General features: G+C 42.3%; 1 protein-coding gene across 1 annotated transcript; it reads left to right on the top strand.

The window, feature by feature from the left end:
• Positions 1 to 12,749: 12,749 nt before the first annotated feature.
• Positions 12,750 to 13,308, top strand: LOC113930277 (histone H2A-beta, sperm-like). The gene has a single exon (XM_027607470.1). It carries the CDS (start codon positions 12,854 to 12,856, stop codon positions 13,205 to 13,207), a length of 354 nt encoding a protein of 117 aa, XP_027463271.1. The 5' UTR covers positions 12,750 to 12,853; the 3' UTR covers positions 13,208 to 13,308.
• Positions 13,309 to 15,107: the final 1,799 nt, after the last annotated feature.

The raw sequence follows: 15,107 nt of genomic DNA, 5'->3' as shown, positions 1-15,107 counted from the left end.
AAACAAAACAAAACAAAAAAAGACACATTTTGGAACTGGAACCAAGCTTAAGACTATAACACATTTTGTCCCTTTTAGATTGTTCAGATCATCTGGATCTGAAAAACCCAAATCAGAGGTCACATAAAAGTTAATATGAAAGAAAAAGGCTGTCTCAGTAAAGGTTTAGGTAAAGGTAGGGGCGCCTGGGTGGCTGTTGGTTAAGTGTCTGACTCTTGATTTCGGCTCAGGTCATGATCTCAGAGTTGTGCGATCGAGCCCAACATTGGGCTCCGTGCTGGGCTAGAGCCTGGTGAAGATTCTCTCTCTCCCTCTCCTTCTACCCACCCCCCGCCCCGCTTCCCTTTCTCAAAACGAACAAAAAAAATTTTTTTTAGGTAAAGGCAAAAATTAAGTAAGGACCAAAAAGCTTAGCTAGATAGCAGGATCAAATTTATTTAGCAGGGAAGATACCAACAAGTGTAAAATTCATCTCGCTGGGGGCTACCCTGGGATCATGGAGTTAATTTTCCCATGGATTTGCATTTTTATCTTTATTGGAACTCTTAAGACAGAGACTTAGATTATTTGTTGGGGAAGAGGGAAGTCCTGAATTTGGTGTTCACAGGAAGGACATTCCCAAACACAAAGTGAAGTTACTTTCATTTGGGTCAGGGTCAAATAGAGACATATAACAAGGCAGAGAGTATGGATTATGTTTGCCCCTGATGGTAGTGTAAATATTGGGATTGGGAACTCTGGGAGTCTTGTTCTAGCATCTTGGCTAGAAGCTAATTACTGTTTTTTCATCATTCTTGAGAAAGCTGCCTAAGTCATGATATCATCTGTTTCTGGAGATTCTTAGAGGAGTCTATTTAAGGTTCCCAGTTATTAGTGGAGTCCCATGTAGAATACAGATCTTGCTTGACTTTATGATGGGACTATGGCCAGATAGACCCATCATAAATGGAAGCTATTGTAAGTCAAAAATGCATTTAATACACCTAACTTACTGAACATCATAGCTTAACTAAGCCTGCCTTAAACATGCTCAGAACACTTATATTAGACTACTGTTGGGCAAAGTCATCTAACACAAAACTTATTTTAGAATAAAGTATTGACTATCTCATGTAATTTATTCAATACTATACTGAAAGTGAAAAACAGTTGTGTGGTTATTGGTGTGGTTACCCACATGATTATCATATGGTTGTCATTGTGTTGGTTGTGTACCCTTGTGATCGCTTGGCTGACTGGGAGCTGTGGCTTGCCCCTGGCCAGCATCATAACTGAGTATCGTACTGCATATTGCTAGTCCAGGAAAAGATCACAATTCAAAATCCAAAGTGTTTTTCTACTGAATGCAAATTGCTTTCATGCTGTCTTAAAGTCAAAAAATTTTAAGTTGAACCATCATAAGTGGGGGACAATCTGTACGTATTATATTTTTAAGTTGAGGATTATAAATCCAGGGTTTGATTCCTTGATGTTTGGTTGTGTTAATGGTTATGAGAAGGGTTGTGTAAGATTCTTTCCATCTAGGTTCAAGATTAATCTTTGCGTGGTGTATTTCCAAAAGATTTTATCCTCTAATTGAAGACTGTGAAGAGGGTAGAAAGACACATCAGAAGGAAAGGCAGTCTTAACCTGTTGGCGATAAGTATGAGTATACTTAATAAGTCCTTTATTTTTTTTTTAAGATTTTATTTATTTATTTGACAGAGAGAGAGAGACAGCGAGAGAGGGAACACAAGCAGGGGGAGTGGGAAAGGGAGAAGCAGGTTTCCCGCCGAGCAGGGAGCCTGATGCGGGGCTTGATCCCAGGACCCTGAGATCATGACCTGAGCCAAAGGCAGTCGCTTAACCAACTGAGCCACCCAGGCGCCCCCTTAATAAGTCCTTTATAGTAAATAAGGACATCTGGCTATATTAGATTGAATTATTGAGTGTCCAGGTAGAATAAGAAATTCTCATGGGCCTTCCAGTTATTATTTCATAAGGAGTTGCAGTAATTTTCTGTGCCTACTATAACAAATTACCACAATCTTGGTGGTTTGAAATAACAGAAATGTATTATCTCACAGCTCTGGAGGCCAAAAGTCTGAATCAGAGTGTCAGCAGGGTTGTGATCTCTCCAGAGGCTAAATGGAGAGCCTGTATCTTGCTTCCTCTAGCTTCTGGTCGATGCCTGGCATTTCTAATCTTTTGGCTGCTTCACTCCAGTCTCACCCTCTGTTTTCTCATTACCTTGTTGTGTGCATGCGTGCATGTGTGTGCTCTCTTCTGGCTCTGTGAAATCTTCCTCTGCCTCTGTCTTATAAGGACAGATGTGATGGCACTTAGGGCCCACCTGGATGATGTAGGGCAATTTCTTTATCTCAAGAGCCTTAACTTCCATCCAGAAAATAAGCATAAATGGTCAGTAGATATTTGTTACCTTGGGAGTTGGGACATTGGATAAAATCCATTTGCCAATGCATGAAAAGAACATCAGGAACAGATTTTTATCCATGTCTCACATTTATAATCTTTCTTTATGCTTTTGGCAGATGGGACATGTCAAGGTGATCTGTTCAATAATTGAAGTAAAATTTACCACCAGTGTTTAGAGAGAAGATATTGCAAGGTATTTCTCTTGTGGTGGTCATTTTCTGAAGGTTATGAACTTGATTTTGCATGCCTATGGAAAGACCAGGGGACTGTGGGTGTCTCCAGAGTATGATCTAGGTATATAAAATATCTAGTTTGTTTCCATTTAGCTTTCTCTTTATCTGGTGCCAAGATTCGTTTTACCTTGAGGTACTTCAATAAGGATTCTGGTAGGAGTTTAGCTACCATAAGACTTGGTGAAGTTTTATTAGTGGAGGTGGATGTGCCTTGCTGTGTAACTAGCTTTATGTTTGTCAACCAGTGTGTTACCCTTAGATTCAGGTGTCTCATTTGAGGTATGAGTCTGAATCTTAAGAATTTTTGACTCTTAGCTTACCAATGGACCATTTTTTATGGGTTCCTACAGCTGTTATAAATTCTGTTTCCATAACATTCTAAGGTCATGTGTAATACCAAAAACATGCCTGCTATCAGTGTATTAACCTTTTTGTCTTGGGTAAGTAACAGACTTGTGTAGGAACAGTGAGTTTGGCTATCTCAACTGATTTGGCTCTTGTAAAGGACCAGCTTTCAATTGTTAAGTAAAGTCTGTGATGGCATAGGCAACCAGAAGTGTACTTAATTTCCTCAGAGATGGATTTATCTACAAATAGTGAAAGGCAGGGGACAAGACAAGTAGGAGTGTTTTAGAGAGATCTGGATAAGGAAGGGAGGAGACTGAGTGGCATGTATGTAGTTGTTGGGTTGTCCATTAATAGGAAGAGATGGAAGAGTGGCAAGGTTGGGGGTTTGGCACCTATGAATAATAACTTGGGAGGGATATAGTGGCAAGATTTTGTAAGAGGTAAGTCTGGATGTGGAGAAATGTTGAATATTTTCAGTGAGGAACAGAGTTTGGGTATCATGAGATACATAAAGGTCTAGAAGGTATCCTAAACCATCTCAGCACCAGCTTGAAAGCATAGGCAGCTGTGGTGACCGTCCCTAGACAAGGAGCCACTGGATCTAAAGTCAGGTTAATGTAATTGATGAGGCAATGGATTCTGTTATGTTATGGGACAATCTCATGAAGGGTGTCCCCTTCCTTTTATAAAGGTGGAGAGTAGATAGCCCTAAGTTGCAGGCTGAGGCAACAATAGTTTGAGGGTCTGGAAGTCCATGTGAATGTAGGAGATTTCTATTAAAGGATCTCTGGAGTGATTTTCCTTTGTCATGTTATGTATTGGACAGGCAATAGAAAAGATATTTGAGACCCATACCCAACAGTATCCAGTTAATGCCCCCAAACCATATTTTGTCTTTTTGTTTTATGTAGGCTATACTCAGGAATGGTGGAGATGTGCTGTGGAGGGAATGTTTTGCCTTTATGGGAAATGCCATGCCTGTGGTAAAGTATCTGAGGGTTGCAGAGTTTCATCTTATTGCTAGATAATTTATGACGTTTTTTGAGTAAGGCCTGGAGTAAATAAAGTGTCCATGATAAAATGATCAATATTAGAAACGTGTAACAGAAGATCATTGACATAGTAGATCTGAGTAGATTTTCTAGGATACGTGATTTAAGATTTAAGATTAAATTAAGATTTGCATTGAGAACAAGAAACATAGGTAGGGGCTTCAGTGATGCCTTGAGGTATAACTGTCCAGGTGTACTGTTGATGTTGCCAACTAAAAGACGACAAATGTTGGCGCACCTGGGTGGCTCAGTTGGTTAAGCTTCTGCCTTCAGCTCAGGTCATGATCCTGGGGTCTTGGGATCAAGCCCCACATCAGGCTCCTCCCTGCTCAGCGGGGAGCCTGCTTCTCCCTCTCCCTCTGCTGCTCCCCCTGCTTGTGCTCTCTCTGTCAAAAAAAAATAAGTAAAATCTTTAAAAAAAAAAAAAAGACATGTTGAGAGTTGAAAAATGCAGTACATAGATCTAAAATAGTTCGTGTCCATGAACTTGTTTACTAAGATGATACTAAGATTTGGGACTGAAGGGAATTGAGGTTTAATAATCTAGTTATGTCCTATATATCTTGGACTAGCCCATACCATTTTTCCATTTTTTTAAATAGCAGAGAAGTGTTACAGGGTCTAGAGGTTGGTATGAGTAGTATACTGACTAAGAGTTCCTGGTTGATGTGCTCTGGATTTAAGGGATATTATATCAGTCTTGGAAGTGGTATGTAAGGATCATGTGCCACCCTTAAGGTCCCTGCATGTAAAATTTGGCCAGTATAAGTAGGTCCAGCGTTCCAAAGGGCTTCAAAAATGTGAAAAAAGATTTTAGTTATTTTGGAGTTTAGGGGAGTCTTTAAAAGTTTAAGGAATGCAAGGAAAGCAGCATGATATGTGAGAGCTGTGAGGGAATAAAAGTGTATATTAAGAAGGAATAGGGAGGCACCTGCATGGCTCAGTCAGTTAAGTGACTGCCTTCAGCTCAGGTCATGATCCCAGGGTCCTGGGATCAAGCCCCTCATTGGGCTCCCTGTTAGTCGGGAGACTGCTTCTCCCTCTTCCTGCAGCTCCCCCTGCTTGTACTCACCCTCTCGCTCTCTCTCTCTCTCAAATGAATAAATAAAATCTTAAAAAAAAAAAGGAATAGGGACTTTTTATAGTGAATTATTTGGAGGGAAGAACTTATGTGAATGTTCCAGATGGAGAGAAGGTCTCTTTCCAAGAAGTTAACTGGTGTTGTCCTGTTAAGGAGAAAGCTGTGTTGAGTATAGATACCCAAATCAGATAGTTAGTGGTTGGTATAGTGGCCAGTTGAGCAGCAGGTGGTCTGATTCCATCACAGAAACATTTTGTGTATTCTGAGGAAGGGTTGTAGGAAAATTTGAGACATTTATGATGGAGTAAGAAACTTTTGTGTCCACTAAGAAGCTGATTGGACTTCCATTTATAGTCTAGTGTTTATTTAAAAATATACATATTTTCATATATCCTTGTCAGTAGAGAGTTTCCAAAAGGAATTAAGGCCATATACATTAAGTACCATTCTTTATAGTTGTCTAAGTTGATGAACCATGAGCTTATGTTGTGTTGATTCAGATTTTTCAAGTATGGCATCCTCATGATGTTGAGTTAGAGCATGAATCCAGAGAGGGGGTCTGTATGACAGTTTATGTTGTGCATTTGTATGATTTCTCGATTAGGGACTTTAGTCCATTAGCCAAACTGGTGACTAAGGCTAGAACTGTGTATGGTCATTTGTAGAGAGACCTGAAAAATACTTCCAAATACTGTTAATCTGTGTTTAAAGTTGGAGACAGATTTGTTTCATTGTTGTTTAATTCTTATATTTGTGACCCATAAAATTTGGAAGTGAAAGCCAGGGAGATAGAAGCAAGAAGGATGTTACCAATTTTCTTGGCTTTATGAAAAGAAATCATGCTATATTGATCCATCACAATGACCTCGTTTGTGGTATCTTACCTAGCCCCTTAAAACCAAAGGGTGGCATCTCCTGGATCTACAAGGAGATTGACCAGTTGGTAAAGGTCAGGAGGCCTTGGTGAGCAGGCTCTAAGGAATAGTTCAGACGGAGTGGAAAATTCCTCTTGGTTTGTTCAGTGATCCAGAAAATATTTAATGATGGCATGAATATCAGAGTGAGACTAGGGTTTGCAAATTGTAGTCTCAGTTGATTAATCGTGGGTTCCTTCAGCTCCTCAAGAATCCACAGTGGGAGGAGGGAAGCCTAAAACTTAAGTGATTCTGTGGATCTCGGGGAAAGACTGGAAAGGGAAAGGTCTGGTAGGGGTGGAGGAGATAGGAGGGTTGAAGGATGACAGAATGAAGGATTCAAGGAAGCTAAAGGTTAGGTCAAAAGTGGTTTAAAAAGGGGAAAGTAGAAAGGGGGGATAGGATGGAAAGTGAGAGGTCTTAGAAGAGTGGGTAAGGAAGATGGTCTTTGAAGGAAATAATGGCTCCTGAAAAGATACTGTTGGATATGAGCTTTTCTGCCTCTTCATACTAAACAAAATAAGTAGAACATTGTTTTAATGAGATCTTATGTATGGAGCCCCTAGCAAGTGAACCAGTTGGAGATAACCCACAAATTTTTGCTATTCTTGGAAAATTTAGATGGAAGTAAAACTGGACTGATGGAGCATGTATCCTATGCAAGAGGATTCTAGGGGATATCAGTGAGTTTGAGGGTTTTCCAGGATAATGAAATGAACACCTCTCAGTGCTAAAGGCCTTGGTCTTAAACACAAGATTTGATTTCCCATTAAAGAGTCAGGGTCATTGACCTCACTCAGAAACAGACAGGGAAGACAGAGAAACAGGAGAGTAAGAAAGTAAGGAGAAAGTAAAGTCTTTACTGTGCTAAAACAGACAAATGTCAGAGCAAAGGATAAGGAATTGCAACTCACCATGCATCTCAATTTCCCCAGCCATGAAAGGGCTCAAAGGGTCCTGGAGACTAGCATTATTAACTGGGTGAGGATGATGGGTCTAACGAGACAGTCACCACTCCATCCAAGTAATGTCACCATAGTGTCAAGATTAAAAAAAAAAAAAAAAAAGCAAGCCCAGATATTAGTAAAGAAAGACTTTATTGAGGACTATTGCAATAAAGAGATATTCAAAATTTAAGGCAAAAACATCTCAGAGTGGGGGAAATAAGCAAAGCTATTTTATGTAGAGATCATGGGATAGGTGGCTGTAGAAAGAGGAAGGGCATGCTAAAAACTACTTGTTTCTTGCACATTGTGAAAACAGGAAGATCTAGGCAGGAAATGTTTGTTTTTATGCACATACTTTGAGATGGAGAAAACAAATTACAGTTTGAGAATATCACATAAAGTTGAGAGCCTAGCCATCGTAGTCAAACCAGGCTAAACTTCTATCGAGTACAGCATTTGATCAGTCTGGTCAAGAAGGACCTTGAGGGAGGTGCTTGCCTGTAAGGTGAAACCGATTTGGGAGATAAGCTGACGGGAAGTGAATGTTTTGGGAGCTTCCAACTTAGGGGAAGACTAGATGGATATGCATGAATGAAGTTTGCAGGAATTCTAGGACAGAATCCAGCAAGAAGTAAATGGTGCAGGAAGTGTCCATCTTGGGAGATAACTCTGCCAGAGGTGTATGAATAATAGGTGCAGTCAGCCTAGGGGAAGAAATGATAGGATTTGCCTGGGTAGAGTTTGGTTCTAGCCTGTGGAAGACATGGCAGAGGGTGTGTGGATGCCGAATATAGCCAGCCTATGGGAGGGACCTGAGCAGCTTCATGGATGTAGGATTCAGACAGCCTGTATAGGACTTGACAAGATATGATGGTTGGCAGATGTATATGGCCTAGAGGATCGCTCTGCAGGAGTTGCATGTGTGGAAGGCACAGCTGGCCTTATGTTACATAATAGGAAGTGCATGAGTGGAGGGAGCATCCAGCTTAGGACAGCAGGCATTAGGAGAAACATGGGTAGGGAAATCATTCTGCCTAAATTAGGATTCAGCAGGAGGTGCATAGCTATAGGGTGCAGCGAGTCTAAGCATGGAAGTTCATGTGTGGAAGTTTGCAGCCTATGGGAAGAGTCTAGAATAGGTGCATGGATAGAGACTGCAGCCAGACTAATGGAGGTTGGGGTAGGAGGTATATGAGTAGATAGAGCATCCAGTCCAGGAGAGGATATTTCAGGAAGTATATTGGTGGAATGTGCAGCCAGCCTAGAAGAGGATTCGGCAGGATATACCTAGAAGGAGGGAACATCCAACATGGGAGAGGACATGGTGGGTGGTGCATGAATGGAAGGTACAGCCATCATAGGGAAACATATGGTAGAACTGCATTGGTGTGGGGTGCAGCCCATCTAGGGTTACACCTGGCAGGAGGTATGTGAGTATAGAGATCATCCAGTCTTGGGAAGGACTTGGCAGGAGGTGGAGTATGTGGCCAGATGAGGGTAGAACCCAGCAGGAAGTACTTGAGAGGAGTGCACAAACAGCCTATTCATAGGATATTGGAGAAAGTGCATGGTGACTAGAGCAAGCCTAGGATATATCTGGAAAAGAGAACTTAGGTGGAGAGGGCACTCAGGATTGTAGATGATGCGGTAATAGAGACATTCAAAGAGGGAGTATCCTGCCTCAGAGAAGACCCAGTAGGAGGTTCCTAGGGTTAAATACATCCAGACTAGGGGAGGATGCTGTGGTTGGAATGTTTGTGTCCTCCAAAATATAGATATTGAAATCCTAATGCCCAATGTGATGATATTAGCAGGTGGGCCCTTTAGGAGGTGTTTAAGCCATGAGGGTGGAGCCCTCATGAATAGAATTAGTGTCTCACAAATGGGGCTCCAGAGGGATCCCTTGCCCTTCTGCCTTGTGAACATCCAGTGAGATGTATGTGACCCAGAAAAGGGCCCTCATCTGACCATGGCTGTGCCATGATATTGGACTTCCAGCCTCCACGACTGTGAGCAATGAATTTCTGTTATTTATAAGGTACCCTGTTGTATTTTGTTACAGCAGCCTGAATAGACTAAGACAGAGGACTTGGCAGGAAATGCACGGGTGGAGGATTCAACCAGTTGTGGCAGGGTGCAGGCAAGGATATGACAGTAGGTGCATAGGTGAAGAAAAGATGCAAGCTAGGGTTAGACTCTGCAGGATGTGCATAGACATAGGTTGCAGCCAGCTTAAGGTACTTTCCGACAGGAAGTAAATGGATGGAGGAGGAATTCAGTCTAAAGGAGGATTCAGCTGGAATGCATAAGTTGATGCAATCAGCCTAGGAGAGTTCCATCAAGAAGTACCTAGGTGAAGGGTGCAGGCAGCCTATCGGAAATGTTGGGAGCTGCATGGTTGGAAGTAATATCCAAGCTAGAAGAGTATTCTGCAGGAAGTTCAGGTTAGAGAGTATAAGCTAGAAAGAGAAGGGCATGGTAGGTGGTACATTGGTGCAGAATGCAGCCAGCTTTGTGGAGGACTTTGCAAGATGTTCTTGGGTGCAGGGCTAGGTTAGCCTAGTCCAAGGGTGCAGCCAGAATAGGTAGGACGTGGCCACTGGTGAAAGAATTCTGGATGGAGGTGATGTGTGAGGGTTCTGGAAGGACGTGACGACAGCCTTGGGGATGACCATGTAGAACATGAATGGATGGAAAGGCAGGAGGTGCATGAGTGTTTGGTCCTCAATCCGGAGAAGAATCTACCAGGAACGTCAAGAGTAAAGGAAGTGTCCCACCTAAGGCAGAATTCCACAGGAAGTGCGTGAATATAGAGGGAGGCCAGCCTGGAGGAGTCACCACTAGGCACTTGGGTGAACATGAATACTTGTAACAATGCTACCTATTAAAAAAAGTGACAATATAATATTTAATAAACACAATATTTAAATGAATACAAGTCCTTAATATGTATAGAAATGTAGGGTATTTGTCTATTTTAAGGAGAATAATTTAGGACATATAAATTAGAAATAAAATATACAATGTTATTTTGGTGAGATAAGAAATCTCTGCTTTTGAACAAATTACCATATGGGATGAAGAGTGAACTTTCACAACCTTTTACTAAGAGCAGAGAAGTCCTCCAAGGAAGCATTGTCATTTTTACAGAGAGAAAGCTGAATTCTAGGTTTACATTGCTATAATATTTGATTCTAAGGGAACCACAAGCTTATTTTTATAATCTTATAAGCCCATCAAAATGGAGACAGATTTGGCAAAATTTTAACACAGATTCGTGTTTCTTTTTATATTATCTTGTCTCAAACTTTCTTCAAGCTGCAAAACCTTCTTAGTGTGATAATAAAAGATTGTTGGAATAATGGTTCAACTTCATTAAAAATAAATTTATATTTTTATAATGTTAATAACTAGAAGTAATGCTACTATGCTTAATCAGTAAACCTGTATAAGTTTAGGAAAAACATACCCAAGTAGAAAAAAGTGTTTATATTTGACACTGATAAATCAGAGAAGACATAGTTGTTTTTATTAAAAACTAAAGATTAAAGTAATCCTTTTCACCAAATATTTAAACTATATGAATTTAAATTACTTTAAAAATATTTTAATTCCAATATAGTTAATATACAGTGTTACATTAGTTTCAGGTGTACAGTATAGTGATTCAACAATTCCATCAGTCACCCGGTGCTCATCACCAGTGCACTCCTTAAATCCCCATTACCTATTTAAGCATACCCCCCACCCGCCTCCCCTCTGGTAACCACCAGTTTGTTCTCAAGAGTCTGTTTCTTGGCTTGTCTCTCACTCTGTGTGTGTGTCTCTCTTTCCCCTTGCTCGTTTGTTTTGCTTTTTAAGTTCCACATGCAAGTGAAATTATATGGTATTTGTCTTTCTCTGACTTCACTTTTTTTTTAAAGATTTTATTTATTTATTTGAGAGAGAGAATGAGATAGAGCATGAGAAGGGGGAGGGTCAGAGGGAGAAGCAGACTCCCTGCTGAGCAGGAAGCCCGATGCGGGACTCGACCCTGGGAGTCCAGGATCATGACCTGAGCCGAAGGCAGTCGCTTAACCAACTGAGCCACCCAGGCGCCCTTAACTTCACTTTGAATTTAAATTTTTGAAATGAATCTGAGTTAGTTTCTATGAGAATATTTTTGTTAATCAAGCACATTTAAAGGGTCAGACATTTAATTTCATTATTTCCAGGCTATTTTAGGAATTTTCAATTTATGTAAGCAATCATTTACCTAGATATGTCAGTCAGAACAGAGCACCTTTAATTTCCGAGATTTTATAATCTTATGTATTAGTACCATGTGGAGGTAGGAAAACTTCTATATACTCACAAAATCAGAGATGAAGTTCTGAATTACAGATACATAGATGTACAGGCACAAATAGAGCTTATAGCCTCAGTTCTACAGTTTCATCCATGGGTCAAGTATAAACACAGAAACAGTAAACCTCCCTGGTACAGGTATCAAGTAGGTGTTCCCCTCCCAGAGCGCATGACATTCTGAGTTGATCTGTGCTAAAAATAGACAAACAAAAAGACTGACAAACCAGATTCTCTGTTGTCTTTCACCCAGCGGGGACCAGATCTCTACAAACCATCAGTCTATTTAGAAAGATCCCAGATGGTCAGACCATAAATATAAATTCTCACCAAATGACCAAGTAATTGCACTTTTAGGTATATACACAAGAAAATTGAAGCCAGGTGTTAACACAAAATCATGTACACAAGCAGCATTATTTATAATAGCCAAAATGTTGGAAACAGCCTACATGTCTATCAACTGATAAATGAATAAACAAAATGTGATATATGTATACAATGGATTATTCTCCAGCCATAAAAATAAATTACGTACTGACACATGCTATAATGTGGACAAACCTTGAAAACATGCTAAGTGAAAAAAGCCAGATACAAAATGTCTCACGTGAGTCCATTTATATAAATGTCTAGAATAGGCAAACCTATATAGACAGAAAGTAGATTGTCTGCTAGGGGCTGGTGGGGAGGGAGGACTAAGGAGTTACTGCTTTAATGGGTATGGAGTTTCTTTTGGGGGTGATGAAACTCTTCTGGAATCTGAAGTGATAGTGTCACAGCACTGTGAATGTATTAAAAAACAGTGAATTGTACTCTTAAAAATGGCCAAGACGGTGAATTTTATATTATGTGGGCTTTACCTTATAAGAAATAAATAGAAAATAAAACAAAAAGAAAACCAAAACCAAATTCCCAACCATGGCTATCAATAGCAGGAAATAACTTACTGTCTAAAAATGAACCAAAAACAAAACAGAAACACCAAACTACTAAGTAGAGAAGAAAACAAATTATAAACAGTTAACAGTGTACTAATTGGGGCATTGGAGTTACATTGAAGAGCCAAGGAAAGACATGCCTGGGCTTTAAATGTCCATATGGTCCACTTTTCTGTCATTGAAGTTTACCTGGCTCTGGTAGGTGAGACAATTGGACATATGGGCGTTTCTTCTAAAACAGTTAAAGATAATTATGAAAGAAGTATAAAATCATGACACTCATTCACATATGAACACATGTTCCTTTTTTATGCTAGGCTATTAAAGTCACGTAGAAAACATTCCCTCATACAGGGGGGCCAGTCAACAGGGAGACCAGTTTTCTGTCATAAACATTTCTAGGCCAGTCCTGATCAGGGGCCGGTGTCATCAATGACATCATAGTGTCGGGTTGTCATAAAGGCAGCTCCCGGACCAGTGAGGGGCACAGTGGGTAGGAGGGAGCACTGGTACCCTGACAGACCCAGGCTACCGGGATCATCAGGCTGGGTTGATCAGGGCCAAACCCAGCGAACATCATGTCTGGGAGAAGAAACCACTGGCGCTGTTATAGACCTAAGAGGCACGGTCTGTACCGCTCCGCGAGGGCCGAGCTCCAGTTCCCAGTTAGCCGCGTGGACCGCCTCCTGCGAGAGGGTCACTATGCCCAGCGCCTGAGCTCATCTACACCGGTCTTCCTCATCGGCATTCTCGAGTACCTGACGGCCAAAATCCTGGAGCTGGCAGGCCAGGAGGCCCGCAACAACCACAAGATGCGCATCACCCCAGAGCACGTGCAGAAGGCCCTGGGCAACAATGAGCACCTGAGCCGCCTCTTTGAGGATAACACCTACTCTCAGGTGGAAGCCGTGCCCCAACCCAGGGAGTGGTGAGGACCAGGTACCAGAGCCCACAGCCTCATCTAGTCCCCAACACTGCGCATAGATGAGGGAGGCCTGCTCTTCTGTCAGCAAAAGCTATTAAAGGATTTAAATCCAGGGCTGTGCTTCTGACTGCTCTCTGTTTCTGTCCTTCTGAGCGGGAGGTGTCTGGGAGACATCCAGGAGGAGATCTCCCATGGGGAGTGGAGGGTGCAAGGGGCGGTGGGTGTGGGAAGCTGGAGTCTGGTGTTTCAGCGAGCGGTTTCTCTGGGGACAGTGCGGGGAGTGGCCCTGGCGGGAGTGGCTGGTTGTGGGGGAGAGATCTCCCATGGGGAGTGGAGGGTGCAAGGGGTGGTCAGTGTAGGATGCTGGAGTCAGGTGTTTCAAGGAGCAGTTACTGGGGACGGTGTTTGCTGGGTGGGGATAGCCCTACAGAGAGTAGCTGGTTGTGGGGGAAAGACGTCTTCACTGGCTCTGAGCAGGTCAAGGCCTGTGAGGCCAGGCGGTTGGCCGGGGGGCAGGCGGGGGGTCTCCCGGCCATACTGAATTTCCAGAACGATGGTGGTAACCGGGGTGGGGCTGGAGACCAAGGCTGAGGTGCTGCAGGCTTTATTGGTGGTAGGGGAACGCGCAGAGGTCAGGAGGAGATGGCAGTGGGGTGGGGGAGTAGAGAGGGTGGCATAGCAGTTGACGTGAACTTAACGGGGGGCAGGGGCCTTACATGAAGATTGAGGAGCGATGGGAAACCGTGAAGAGGTGTACAGAAAAGGAACCGTGCTCATCTTGCTTTCATTCATTTATGCCCGGCCTCATTCCAAAAAAGGACTTGAAATAGGGATTATTAGCTAGTGCTGTGATACTCTGTGGAGTATACCCTGTCCTCTCTTGTGGACACTGGTAAATAGGAACATCAAAGGTATTATCTGGCCTAAGACATGCAATCCTTGAAGTTCTTAATAGTTATTAATAGATTGATTTATTTATATATGTATTTACTTATTTGAGAGGAAAGGGGGGAGGGGCAGAGGGAGAGGGGGAGAGAGACTCTTAAGCAGGTTCCACACTCAGTGCAGAGCCTGACTCGGGGCTCAGTCTCAGAACCCTGAGATTGTGACCTAAGTCAAAATCAAGAGTTGGATGCTTAACCGACTGAGCCACCCCAGACACCCCGTAACAGACTTATTTACAAATGTACTCCTTTATAAACACATTTATTAGTCTCATTCTCAGATGAAACACCTAACCTGTCTATGGTCATATATTTGATGGAGCGACCTAGAGTGAATGCCTGTTTGGAGACATATAAGCGTGTTCTGTGTAAGTTCTGTCCCAAGTGGTTGACTCACAGGTACATACAATTCTTATAAACACTCTTGTGCTGTTTATGGTTTGCTGTTTATGTTTATGTTTATGCTGTTTATGCCTGTTAGCTGCTGCAGAACACAGTGTCCAGCACACAGTGTGCCCTTAATGAGTAGCTGCATGTCTCCCTTTCTGTAGACCAGATGCTTAGGGGTGCTTCCCCAAGTAGCCCCTGGGCCTGGCTCTCCCATGATGACTGGACGCCTGGGCCTCTGGCTGTGAAACCACAGCCTTCTGAAACCTGTGGAGAGACAGGAGAGTGCCACGTAGAGGAAGAAGCCAGAGGTACACACCTGGGAACCAGACAGGCCTCAGCCTGCTTTCCTCTCTGCTCCCCTCTGCCTGGTCACTTACCCTCTCTCTGCCTCTTTCTACCACCTGTCAAAGTATGGAGCTGGCTTTGCCTTTGCCTACTTCACAGAAGTGTCCTGACAATAACAGTGTCGGGTGTGTTTAGAGCTCATTGGAATATGTGCTTGTATAAATCCAAGAAACTTCTCTTGCTCCTTAATGCCATTCAACCCATTATTTTCAGAAACCTCACTGTCAG

This window comes from Zalophus californianus, chromosome X (assembly GCF_009762305.2).
Source record: "Zalophus californianus isolate mZalCal1 chromosome X, mZalCal1.pri.v2, whole genome shotgun sequence".
NCBI classification, from domain to species: Eukaryota; Metazoa; Chordata; class Mammalia; order Carnivora; family Otariidae; genus Zalophus; species Zalophus californianus.
The sequence above is the reverse complement of the archived record's forward strand: the minus strand, read 5'-3'. Positions and strand labels throughout refer to the sequence as shown.